General features: G+C 49.7%; 1 protein-coding gene across 1 annotated transcript; it reads left to right on the plus strand.

Annotated features, from left to right (window-relative positions):
- The first annotated feature begins 355 nt into the window (after positions 1 to 355).
- On the plus strand, positions 356 to 13,104 carry LOC115611432 (cytochrome P450 4B1-like). The gene is made up of 12 exons (XM_030494348.1): positions 356 to 1,164; positions 5,016 to 5,160; positions 5,817 to 5,861; positions 6,380 to 6,507; positions 8,046 to 8,170; positions 8,289 to 8,440; positions 8,785 to 8,891; positions 9,499 to 9,689; positions 10,237 to 10,370; positions 11,000 to 11,064; positions 11,599 to 11,681; positions 12,370 to 13,104. The coding sequence occupies exons 1-12, from the start codon at positions 985 to 987 to the stop codon at positions 12,536 to 12,538; spliced, it is 1,524 nt and encodes a 507-aa protein (XP_030350208.1). The 5' UTR covers positions 356 to 984; the 3' UTR covers positions 12,539 to 13,104.
- Positions 13,105 to 13,303: the final 199 nt, after the last annotated feature.

The following is a 13,303-nucleotide window of genomic DNA, read 5'->3' on the forward strand; positions in this document are numbered from 1 at the left end:
CATTGGGCGGCGCGCGGCCGCCCCGCTCGGGGCTTAAAGGCCCAGGCGCACCCTGCGCGGGGGTCGGGAACAGCGACGAAAGATTGAGGGTTCGAGTCCCGGTCCCGGCTAGTGGGATGCGCGGTGAAAGAGGCGGCTCGACGCGTCCGAGCGGTGGGGCACGGCTCCGGCTTGGTGTCTCCCCCCGCGGTTATGTTCTGTCCCCTCGCTCGCCGGGCTCAGCGGGGGCCCTTGCTCCCAGAGATACCGGTGGTAGGGAAGCGGTGTTGCCTGCCCTCTGCCTGCCACAAAGCTGCCGCGTTACCCAGCCCCTCGGCTAGTACAGCACCGCAACCCCAGCCCTGTGCAGAGGAGATGCTTCCCCGACCGTTCTTAGGATGCTACTTAAAACGTTAGCTCGGTCAGAGTGGAGGGAGCTGTCAGCCGGGATGGGAATGGGTGGAAATGAGAGCGAAACCTTGGGAGGCAGGAGTATGTGATGAAGACCTTGGGGGGAGGAAGCTCACGGTATGCCTGCTTTCTCCTGAAAGCCTGAAGGCTTGTCTGCACTAAAAAGCCTAAAGAACCGCATGTAAAAGAGGGATATTCCCAAGTGATGTTTCCCACCCCCCGCGGGATGCTCCTTCCACACCCTCACTCTGCCATGCTCTTCAGTTTTGCTTCCCTGAGAGCCCCGGTCGCGTTCGGTCTTTGCGGTTTTCCTCGGCCGGCGGTGTGAGGCTCCAGCTCTTCCTCTCCCTCCCCAACCCGCATCCCTGCGGCCCCCGGCGGAGGGGAAGGAGGGCGGGCGGGAGTTCTGAGCCCGTTCGGTGGGGAAAGCGGGATGCTTCCCTCCCTCCCAACAAGCGCTGCCGTGATTTGGCAGACGCTCGGGCTTTGGACCTGCCTCTGCGCCCTGCACTGGCTAGATACGGCCTCGGCGCCCGGGTGGTGATACCGGTATCCGCCTGGTCCCGCCGCCCGGGCGCTGCCGAGGCCGGGGGGATGAAGCTCCTGTGGCTGGGAGTGGATGTCTCCCGGGTGCTGCACCTCGCTGCCGTGTTCTGCCTGACCTGCGTGCTGCTGAAGGCCATCCAGCTGTACCACAGGCGGCGGGAGCTGCTCAGAGCGCTGGCCGACTTCCCCGGACACCCGACACACTGGCTCCTGGGTCACGTCCATGAGGTAGTGAGAGAGCCGGGTCTGCGCTGCCGGGCGGGGTAGTGCCGGGGGGGATGATGCTGCAGGGACTTGTCCCGGTGGTCCAGGTGAATTGCTTCTCCTAGCCCCTGGGGTAAGGGAAAGAAGAGCATCCTTCTTAGCCATACAAACTGCTGTCCCTGCTTGTGGTGCCTGAAGAATAGCACATGCAGGCTGCTGCAAAATACACGGTGGAAAGAGGCGGTAGCTGGCTTGCAAGTAAAGAAAGGTCACGTAATGTGAAGTGGGTAAGGTCATCCCAGGGTGTAAACCCGCCATTGGTGCCAAAGCTGCTCTGTCCTGCCTCCGCTGTCACCTCTTTGCTCCTGTGACAGCCAGGACATGGCTGCTATGATCCTGAGCAGATGCGCACTGGTCCCAGAGGCACCTTCTCTCCCTTGCCAGCTTGCATCATCTTATGGCCAGGAGAGCCAGGCAGGGCACTGATCATTTTCAGTCATGTTTAAGCCATAAAACACATCCCAGGGTCCACAGATCTTTGTAAGGTTGCACTAAAGCCACGACTAACTAAACCCATGTACATAAGTAAGCCTTGTTCTGGGCATTCGTGGTGCGGGTGACAATTCCCCGAGGTATGTGCTTGCCCACACAAATCAGTGTGGCTGCCTTGGCAAACAGATTTCCACAACTCATCAGCTACTTCACAAGGAGTAACTGAGCTGCCTGATGCAAAAGGCTTTTTCATACATGCTAAAGGCTGCTTAAAGTCACCCTGGGCTCTGCTGATGCCCTGCCCTGGCCGAATCTGTGGCACATTAAATCACTGGCACCCTGAAAAGTAGCTGGGAAATCTGGAGGGGACCTCTTAGGGCTCGCCCCAGTTTTGCTGCGCTGGATGGGACAGGCAGTCTTTTGGCAATGTAAGCATGAAGATGGGCCAGTTCAGGGCTTTATTGCACTGCCAGTTAGACTTTAGAACTGCAATTAAATAAACTGTGTTCTTCTGTATGTCAGTTGTGACTATATAAATAGTCCCTGGAATGGGATTTAACCATTTGTGCCACTCGCTCCCACCGTGGCTAGGTTGTTCACAGCTCAACTTTTACCTCAGATGCTATTTTTTGAAGAATTCCTGTTTTGCAAATTTAATCAATGGCTGATTAAATGCTGCTGAATTCCTCAGAGGCAAACAGTTCATTGAGCCAGTGAGGAAACTGGCAATGCTCTGGGTACATGCTGAATACAAGGTTTACACGCACCTCAGAGGAGGACCTGAGAGCTGTATTGAGAGCACTGACATTTCCTGTTCTGTTGATTTAAACTGAGTCATTGCCAGTTTCATTCAGGTCCATTTAATAACTCAAACGTATTTGTCATGCTTTGAGTGGGTCTCCCAGGAATACATCGCTGTTTTGAAGCATCCTCAGGTATTAATCTCTGCTTATCCAAATCACTCAGTAAAAATGACATTAAAATATCAGGAGGGGTTGTGTAGGTTGTGTCTCATTGCAGCAGTCTGACTTAGTTAAAACCCAGAGTGCCAGCCCCAAACTGGCCAAACAGACTTCCCATAGCCACGGCTGGTGGGAAGCAGAGGAGAGGAGGGCACAGGGGGACTGTCAGTCCCTTGGCAGCCTTTGCCTGCATCTGCCCTGTGCAGGCAGCAGGAGAAGGGGGGCCAGCCTGGTTCCGGCTGAGCACAGCCCAGCTTCATGTTCAGGTTTCTGCTTCAGTGTTTTCTGTTTCATTTTCTATCAGTGCTTAGCCACTAAAAGCGCCTTTCAGTGCCTCTTTCCAGATGCTTTTAGTGTTGGATCTGTTTCAAAAGTTGCATTTCAGCATGAGATCAGGCTATTACCTTTCTTCCTTAGACCCAAGTGGTGGTTATACTTGTCTTCTCAAGCCCCCAAGGGAGGAAGAAGTAGAAGTGATGGTCTTTCATGCACAGCCTGGTACCTGGAGCTCTGGTTAAGAAGCAGGAGCTTTCCGCTCCTGTTCCTCCACAGCCCGTAGGACTTTATACCCTCTGCACTGGGAGTGCTTGGCACAGCAGGTAGAGGTTATTCACCTTGGGACTAACCTCTTCTCTTGGATAAATCCATCTGACGTTCTGCCAGTGCAGGCATGGTTCTTGATCACACGAACTAAAGCCAGCACTCCAAAACCAAAGTTGCATGCAAAGGCTTCCGGCATTAGGACTTCTGCCAGCGAGGCTTGCTCAGCATCTCCCAATTACTTCCATTTATGCCTTCTATGATTTCATGACGGGAGGAAGCACAAGCAGCCATATCAAAGAGACTTTCACACATTCAAGTATTAGTCAGCTAAAGGCACCATGCCAAGCCCCATTTCTTCTGCCATTGCTGAAAGGGTGTGTGCTGGGGAGGACTGCCTCTTTTTACCCCAAAACTGGATCCCTGCAACCATAACAATTGATGGTTATGGTTATGGACTTTAATAAGTCCAAAATCTTGAGCATGAGCAAGAGAAGTTGAATGACAACTTTCTATCATAAGTGATAACTGAATGTACTTTGTCATTCTGATGAATGTGGGAGACACACAGGATGTGCTGCAGGGACACCCTGGCTCACAGGGAAGGGGGCTCAGCCTTGGAGCTGGATGTGCCCCCACACAGCCCATGCAGATGCCCTGTGGCTCCTGAGCATCCTCTCCGAGACAAGCCTGACATGGGTGATTATTTGAGTATGAGCCATCCTCCGGGTTGAGAAACACTCGCCAAACTAAATGCTGAGTTGAGCTAACTCAGCACCAAAGCAACTGAGCAAATATTCACTTGACTCAGTCAATACAGTGACTCTGGCTGATTTCTTCACCAGTATGCAAGTGTAATTAACCTTCAAGGTTCAGGTGAAAGCAGCAACAGCTATGTCAGCCCTAGCTCACCAAAATCCTTTCCCCTATGTATTGTGGCAGAGTAGTTTCTGTTCAATGAAAACAGAATTCTTGCACAGATTTGTCTCTGTGATCTTTTTTTCTCTGCCTCAGACTTTGAATGTTGCCACCGATCTTTCCACTTGTTCTTTGCCTGTTTCCTGTTTAATATACAACACCATTGGCTATAAAGCAATAAAACGGTGATCACTTTTGAAGAGTCAACACGCGAGTGCTGCTGATATGGATGCTGGTGCACATGTTACTCTTCAGATTGCAGCTTCCAAGAACTGGAAGATGAACCTTTCTGAGAGCACCAGCTCTTCATTCCCTATTGAATTCAATTCATAGAAATCAATGAAATCTTAATCTAATGTTATCAAGGTTATCCCCTCCTCTGTACAATCCATTGGTGACTTTGGACTTACTCTGTTGAATTTTACCTGGACACACCCCTTCTCCACCTAAATGGCTGGAGGAAGCTGTGACCCGGGTTTCCTGGTCAGGAGGCATCGCTGCACTGGGGCAGACGCAGCAGCGGTGCTGTTGGCTGCTGTGAAAGTGCTGCTGTATTTTCTCACGAGTGCAGGGTGCTAATTGCTTACCCATGTGCAAGTGAGAACATATCTGCACGCCACAAAATGCAGTTGCTGTCTGGGGCAAATCTAAGTCTTCTTTTGTGTGGCCATGTCAAAAAGAGCGGATAAAGTACATGCACTGATAGACACCACCACTGTCCTTAAGCATGTTCTCCATGGTTACGGTCAAGTGGTAAGGAAGGATTATTTTATATGAGGTTTAAAAGTAACAAGCATCTCTACTTCTTGAGCTCTGCAAACCCAGAGGGACAACATTTTATTTGCCATTACCTGGTTTTGTGATGCAGAAAGACTTTGAGCTTTATGAGGCAGTGTATTGAGAGATTATTTATTTTTTCTCTGATTCTATGTATTCTTTCTCTTTTTACTTCTCCACAATTAGTTTCTCAAGGACGAAGAGGCGCTGGACAAGGCAGAGACCTGGGCACAGAAGTACCTATACGCTCACCCTGTCTGGTTTGGGAGATTCTCGGCATTCCTGGTTGTCACCGATCCCGACTATGCCAAAGCTCTGCTGTCCAGAGGAGGTGAGGAGATGATGCCTTCAGCTGTGAAGCAACAACCACAGCTTGCTGATTACCCGTGCCAGCCTAAACAATTCACAGCAAGGCAGGTTTTCTGTCTTGCAGAAATCACTTAAAGGCATGGAGAGATACCCCTCCTTCATGTCGTGCCCTGGGTGCTTCAGGCACAAGGCTGCGGGGCTGACTGGGGCCCCTCCAAATTAATTGCAAATCAAACTTCCTCAAGTGCTCCTTGAAAAGTTCTCTTCTTGGTGCTTGACCCCAGCAAAGAGAAGAGAGCTGGGAGCTGTTTTCTCAGCTGAGATCCTTGGCTCCTACTGCAGAGAAGTATCGTTAGTGTACTAAGAGAGAAAGATGCTAAACAGTCCTGCCTGGGAAGGTTAATCATTTATCACACAGTACAGACTTTGGACTACCAATATTATTGGGGGTTTTTTCCAGCCTGGGCATCTGCTTTTAATCTGCGTTTCTCACAGATGGGCCAGACAGTGCTGTTTTGTTGTGAAATACTGAGGAATTCTGCAGGGATGCCACCCATTCTTCTTCCTACCCAACCAAAAGTGAGAGCCCACAGGGAACTTTCAGGTGCAAACAAGTGGGTTGATGCTACTGAAACATTTACAATTTTATTTTATCTTTCTTGGTGGTTTTTTTTACAGATCCCAAGGATAACCTCAGTTATAAATACCTTCTCCCATGGATAGGTATGTATTTCCAGGACTTTGCATACCAGGAATAATTCTGCAGTTAGTCGAGAACATGCTATAAATAAACAGCATTGTGTTTGTTCCTTGATGCAGTTGCAGCTAAATGCTTCCTGAAATTATTACATTTGTGAAAAAAGGTGCTACATAATGTTGGGGAGGGGGTTGTGATTTGAGGAAAGCAAGCTCAGACATTAAGTCATACTTACAAATGAGAACCACTTATGTGTCCATAGGTAGCAAAGGGTGGTGATGGGAGAAGCTCAGATTCAGTGGAGGACTGGTGGAAAATGCATCTGCTGATACGAACTTCTCAGCTCCAGCAGTGCTAGTGTTTCCTTTTGGAGGCAGCTCTGTGTCATCTCTGGGAACCCCGGAGCTGTTGGAAACACTTGGAAATACTCTCTTGTAGCAGCCTAGGTCTAATCATGCTCCTTGCAGGCAGAGGCTGTGTCCGCAGGCAAGTGAAAGCAGCCTGCTTGTGCCCAGCAAAACATGCCTTGCCTGTGTTTCCCCAGGGAAAGGGTTGCTGATCTTACATGGGCCAAAATGGCACCAGCATCGAAGACTCCTGACTCCGGGGTTTCATTACGACATCTTGAAACCATACGTGACCCTGATGGCAGAGTCTACTAATGTGATGCTGGTAGGACTCAAACGATGCTCCTCTCTCTGCCCTGTTTTCTTTTCCCTGATCCTGACGGGTTAGTAGGTAAATGCTGGAGCAGTTTTCTTGCTGTACCCTTGCTCACAACCTGGTAATTGTAGGGGCAGGCTGTGTCCTGGTGGTTGAGCTTTCTGAGTAACCACAAATCCCTGCCCCTGAATTGGAAGGGAATGAGCAGATTGAGCCTCTCTGCAGGGACTATGCCTGCGGTAATGCTTTGAGCTCTGTGGCTAAGATTTGAGGATGTTACTGCCATCCCCAAACTGTGCATAATCTCAATCCCAACTGCAACTTCTTACAAGGTTTTTTTGTTTGTTTTTCTTTTAATGAAGAGTTGAAATAGATGAAGGTTCATAATAAATCCTGAAAATACAAAGTTTGGAGAAGAGCTATACTGTGACCTAAGGTTAAAGGGTATCATTTGCTGTCAACATACCCATGACTGAATTGCAATGCCCGCCTTGCCTAATACACAGTGAAACCACACTGTTCTTCCATCCATCAGTGCTCGGATGGAAACCAGTGTGAGTTACAGGTGAGGGGCACTAGGCTTAGTGCATGTGTATCAGCATGAGTCTGGGTGCCAGATGTATTTCTTCTTCCTTGCATCCCTCCATCCAACCTCCTCAGGAGCTCCACATGGATGCTGGCTGTCCTCCCTCCCACTGGCCTAGGGCAGAGTCAGGACAGCTTTTGCACTGCACACAAGTGCCTGGCAGTTTATAATTCCTTGCAGATGATGCAAAGGGACTACCGTTGGAACTCATGCCACTAGGTGGCAATCGTGGTATGCGCTAAGAACATAAGTCTCTGTACAAGCCCTGTTCCCAAGCCTGGTTTCAAGCTATGGGCGCTCAGATGTGACTGTGTTCCTCCATCTCCTCCCTTTCTCAGTTTTTATGTCCGCTGGTTCCTTACAGCAACGAAGGGACAGGGGATTCAACATCATTTCATGTCTGCCAGGCAGGAGAGACACTATTTATAGTTTCTCTAGGGATCCCCTATGGGAGGAGTTGAGCAGAGGCTTCTGTATTATATGCTGGAAAAACACGGTGGCAGAGAGATCATGGGATGGAGGAACCCCTTTGATCAGAAGTTTGTATTGTAGGCACCAAAGTCACACGTACTTGAAGACAGACTTGGTGAAGCCCAATGCCAAATTATGCTGCTCTTGCGCAGAAAACACACTGTACCCTAAGAGTGACTTTGGTAACATGCTTCATCAGCCAGCAGTGTGCATGTCCTGGGCTTCTCCAGGGTGCCCTTACCCCAGGGTAGAGTGTACCAGGGCTCACTGCTGCCAGGATTCCAGAGTAGCAGCTGCCTGAGGCAACTCTTGTATTAACCATCCCGCTCTTGGCTTCTCTTCTCCAGGATTTTGATGGCAACTAAGAGATTCTCTTTTTTCCACTTCTCTGGGACGTATCCCTAGATGAGCAGTCATTTAACCAGCGAGTGACTGCAGATCATGCAGAACTATCCCTTGCCTTCTCATTTCTGTCTCTTTTGTGCCCTAGGATAAATGGGAACAGCTGATCACAGATGGGAAACCGGTGGAGCTCTTTGAGCACATCAGCTTGATGACTCTCGACAGCATCATGAAATGTGCCTTCAGTTGTCACAGCAACTGCCAGACCGACAGGTCAGTGCAGGCTGCCCCAAACCCTGGCAGACACTTTTGCAGCTCAGAAGGAAAACAGGCAACTCACTTGTCATGATGCTTCCAAAGGCATAAACTTCCACCATTCCTTTCCCTCCAGGAAAAACACCTACATCCAGGCTGTCTATGACATATGCCACATGGTGCACCAGCGCCTCAGCATCTTCCCCTACCACAATGACATCATTTACTGGCTCAGCCCCCATGGATTTCGGTTCAGGAAGTACTGCCAGATCGCTCATGACCACACAGGTATTCCGCTGCCTTCATCCTCTCCCAAAGCTTTAGAACAGCGTGAGTGATGGCTGACCAGAGGCAGCTGAGTTACCTCCTTGCCCATGCAGTGATCCTGCCCAGAGTCTCGGAGCTGGGATACAAGGAGGGCATCAGCTTGCAGCAGTAATCTGATCTAGGCATAAAGCCAGGGGGTCATACAGCTTCTGGGTTATTAAACCGGAATATGTAGGAACTCCCCTCTAGGGATGGTCCTGTTAAATGACCAGAGATTGGAGAGACAAGGGATGGGTGGTGCAGGCAGTACCATCTCAGGTGCCTATCTCCTGCCCCTGCTGAACCTTCAACTCTTTCTTCCACAGACAAGGTGATCCACGAGCGAAAGGAGTCCCTTAAAGATGAACAGGAATTTGAAAAGATCCAGAAGAAGAGACATTTGGACTTCTTGGACATTCTGCTGTGTGCCAAAGTGAGTGGTGAGGAGTGGGTGTGCAGCAGGGGAGCAGGGTGCGAAAACCGGTCAGTCTTTGCAGGGGTGCCACAAACCACCGCAGACCCTCAGGACTGCACAAGCCATTAAAATAAATCAGCCTAGTCCTGCCCAGAGTGGGAGAGGGCAAGGTGATCCAATCTTCCATCACTGAAGTGTTGGTAGCACCTGTTGGGGAATACAACATGCAGAGGGATTTCATAATCCTGGTGGTTTAATATGGGAGGATAAAGAGCTTTTTAAGTGAAGGAAAAGGGGCCTGAATTCAGTCTAAACAGAGATTGATTTTGTTTATAGATATATCAGGGGCATCGCCACCCCCTTTGCAATAGCTGAAAGAATATAATAGTCCCTCCTGGGATACTATTTTTTATATATATGTATATATATGGGCCACTATAATATATATATCTTTATATTATCTGTATTATCTGTTATCTATTATCTATTGTCATGTTCTGTTTTATATATTGTGTTATGTGTTATGTATTATATTATGTATTTTATGTTATATATTTTATATATTATATATTTTGTATCTATTATTTTTGTATATGAGCCACTGAAAGTGCCTCTGATCTGTTAGGATGAGAATGGAGCTGGACTGTCTGATGAGGACCTGCGTGCCGAGGTGGACACGTTCATGTTTGAGGGCCATGATACCACAGCCAGTGGCATCTCCTGGCTCTTCTACTGCCTGGCGTTACACCCCGAGCACCAGGCACGGTGCCGGGAGGAGATCCAGGGGATCCTGGGGGAGCGGGAGACTCTTCAGTGGTAAGGTTGCACATTTCCTCAGCTGGTAACTTTTTCCCCGTCACTGCCATTTCTAAGTGAGCAGTGTCTTCAAGGCTCGAAAGCTGGGTGCTAAAGGTTGCTGCAAGTACAGGGATTTCATAGCATGGAGCAGATACTGGATCCTCCAGCTAAATCTGCCTCCCTGCCCTTCAGGGCTCATATACCAGGGCAGACACAAGAAAAACCACCCCAGACCAGGAGGGACTGGATGCCGTGCCAAGACCTGGGCTACCATCATTGTTCTTTGCTCTCTCCCGTTTTCTCGCCACAGGACATTGTAGTTGCAGCTTTTTACCTTTCTCAATCACTTTGCACTTGACCTTGTGCAGAGGTTGTTAAGGTTGTTCAGAGGTGTCCTGGGGTTCCCAGTTTGCAGCAGCCTGTGGCTGGATGTTGCAGTTCCCTCTGTATGACCAATCCATCGCAAGGGGATCTGCCCAGGGGGACTAATGGACGTGGGACAAGGGGCCTCCCGGTGCAGGGCAGCAGGGGGTGCATGGGGCTCAGCCTGCCTCTGTCCTGGCAGGGAGGACTTGGGCAAGATGACTTACAGCACCATGTGCATCAAGGAGAGCCTTCGCCTTTACCCGCCAGTGCCTGGTGTGTCCCGGCAGCTCAGCAAACCCATCACCTTCCCTGATGGACGCACCTTGCCAGAAGGTCTGTAAATCCCATTCCTGCTTCACAAAACTGTGCTCTTGGACATCAGCTATGTCCTTACTGCTGCTGCAGAGCAAGGTGACAGCCCTGCCTCTGTGACCTGCTCCTGGCCGGCACAGATATTCACATAGGGCTGTGCAGATGTTGGCATCCTATCGACAGGCTGGGCTGTACAGCAGCATGCCTGTGGCATCTTTCCTGCCATCATCACTATAAGGTAGCTGTGCCTATGCCAAAAGCCCCTTCTCTTCCTGACCAAGCACAAGGTCATAGTTCATCCATTTTGGTGAGGGGGGGAATAGGGACTGGTCCCACCCCAGCTTGTGGTGTGGGAGTTCTCCTGTGCTGCTCTTCTCCTTCTCTGATTTGGCACACAAGTGAGCAGTGTTGGTGGGGGGATGATGTGCCTACACTCCCAGTGCCTTCCTTATTTCCACTGCTTGGCTACTTACAACTAAATAAATGGAAAATGCTTAGTTTTCTCTGAAGCCAATGACAAAACCCTCATAGGTTTCCAGCTGACAGATAAGACCATGATGATTTAGACAGACCTTTGTGTGAGCACGCTGCAACCTTCCCTTTAGTATCTTTGTCACTGAGCCCTTTTCTCCTCCTCAATTGCTTTACAGGCAGCATCGCTGCGATAAGCATTTATCTCATTCACAGAAATCCTGCAGTGTGGAAGGACCCTTCGGTGAGTTTTCTTTTCCCTTTCTAATAATTTTTCCTGTTTATGCTGTGCCTCTTCCAGTGTCCCCCTCATCTGTTAGCAGGAGAGCAGAGCTCTCCCTTGCTCCTAAATGTCTTTGCCCACAGGAATCATGCTGAGAAGCAACTGCCTGGTGTTAGTCTTGGCCAACTGTGGCACAGGGTGGTCAGATAGCAGCGTTAGGGATGGATGCTGCCCAAACAGTAAACCAAAGTGCTTCAAAGAGCTTGTTGTATTAACAGGCAAAAAGATGATTTTTCACTCTGTCTATAGGTGGAGTATTGAATCCTGGCTCCACAGCTTTCACCATGCCTATGTCTGGCTTATCTTGGCAACACTATTGCCAGCCTCAGTGGAAAGCAAGGGAATCTGGTGTATGAGCTTCAGCCCATCTCAAAATGAATCCTCTCTCCGATGGGGTTGTTCAGAAATGATGGGGTGTCACGTGTCTGAAGGTACCAGTCAGTGCTTTGTTCCTTAAATAATCGCTTTTTCTTGCTGCGTATTCCTCATTTCCAGGTGTTTGACCCTTTGCGGTTTTCCCCGGAGAACATCTCTGGCAGACACTCTCACGCCTTTCTGCCTTTTTCTGCTGGAATAAGGTAAAGTGTATTCAATGTCGAGGGAGTAGTGGGAAGAGAAAGCATGCATCCCTGGAGACTGATCAGCCTCAGATTTGTGCACTGCTGTTGTAACTGCTATGGGGAAGCACTCACAGGGTGCTCTTAGAGCCCACTGCCTGAAGTCGTGGCCCTGCAGTGTTGAACAGTTCACAAGGATATAATAACCATTTGTGCCATAGAGGGGTTCTGATACCAGCAGGCAAAATGGGAAGGAAACTTTGCCAGGCCCCTCATGGAGACAGGGAACTGGGTCCCAAAGCTGTGGAGCATCCTGCTGACATCATGCAGGGAGCCTGCAGCTTCCTGGGCTTACCTGCTTTCCTCCTCTACTTGATGCAGAGGCCCTATCCCACCTCCCTGTCCTTTGATTTCCTCTTCTTCCCTGCTCCAAATCCTTCCCTTTGTCCTGTGTCCTGTTGCAGACCCTCCTGCTTGGAGACCCACCACTTCAGCTCTGCTGGTCTCTCCTTTGGCTTCCCAATCTCTCCTCCCTCTTATTGAACACACACCCAGGAGCTACTCCAGATTCCCTCTGCTCAGCCCATGTCCTTGCTTTTGATACCCAAAACACTGTATGGGGCCCCCAGAGCTGCAGAGGGGAAGGGTTGTGATCTGGTGTGAGAGGGCTGGGATCTGGGAATGGCTGAGCTACTCTGTTTTACCCCAGGAACTGCATCGGGCAGCAGTTTGCCATGTATGAGATGAAGGTGGCTCTGGCCTTGACCCTGCTCCGCTTCGAGCTCTTGCCTGATCCTGCCAAGCCTCCCTGCAAAATACCCCACATCATTCTTCGCTCCAAGAACGGGATTCACCTGTATCTAAAGAAAATCCGCTGATGCTGGAAAACATCCTGTCTCTGATGGAGGGAGGGACCAAGCAGATGACGGGACAACGTTTCTCTGGGGCAAAAGGTGCAGGGCAGGATTTGGGGATGAAGATTTCTGATTTCTGTGCCTCTTCTACCAGCTGAAAACCCTTTTCAGCCTGAGACCAGCTAGCCTGGATGGTATTGCACAGACCCATTGCCATTGGCTCTGCGAGCACCAATCTCAGTGCAGCCACACGTGGCTGGGCCTCTGTGCTGGCTATTCCCTTGCCCTGCTGTAAGGGAAGATCCCACCAGCTTCCTCTTTACCAAATCCTGCCTTTGCACTCATGTCCTGGCTGAATCCATGATTGTTCCCAGCCCTGCACCATTGTCAGCACCTTCCTCAGTGCCTAGAGGTCTGCCCTCCTCTCCTGCAGCAGGGACAGCCTGTGGCAGACCTCTGTCTCTCTTTTCACACTCAATGTAATTCTATTTTGTTGAAAACACTGTTTCCAGTTTGGGCTCAGAAATTCTGCCTAAACTGCAAAATACTCTGTAATTTTTGTGTTAATAAACCAATAATTATTCCTGTGACAGCAGCTGCCTCGGTTTTCCTTTCTGATGTTTGCCCATTTTATCACAAATACAGTGTAAAACCCCTTTAGATACTGGAAGTTGAGAGGAAACCCATGAGGAGCAAGAGACAACCCTGAGGGTGTCCGGCTGGGCCCTGTCCATGTGTGTCCAGTTGCAGCCAACAGAGCTTCTCTTTCCATGGGCAACCCCTTTACAG

The sequence above is a fragment of the Strigops habroptila genome, chromosome 8 (assembly GCF_004027225.2).
Source record: "Strigops habroptila isolate Jane chromosome 8, bStrHab1.2.pri, whole genome shotgun sequence".
NCBI lineage: Eukaryota > Metazoa > Chordata > Aves > Psittaciformes > Psittacidae > Strigops > Strigops habroptila.

Bases quoted from the DNA above. Each gene is read 5' to 3' on its own strand.
- LOC115611432 (XM_030494348.1), top strand. From the start codon at position 985: ATGAAGCTCCTGTGGCTGGGAGTGGATGTCTCCCGGGTGCTGCACCTC. The intron at 5,862-6,379 runs GTATGTATTTCC...GTGTTTCCCCAG, and splicing joins ATACCTTCTCCCATGGATAG to GGAAAGGGTTGCTGATCTTA. The intron at 11,065-11,598 runs GTGAGTTTTCTT...CCTCATTTCCAG, and splicing joins CAGTGTGGAAGGACCCTTCG to GTGTTTGACCCTTTGCGGTT.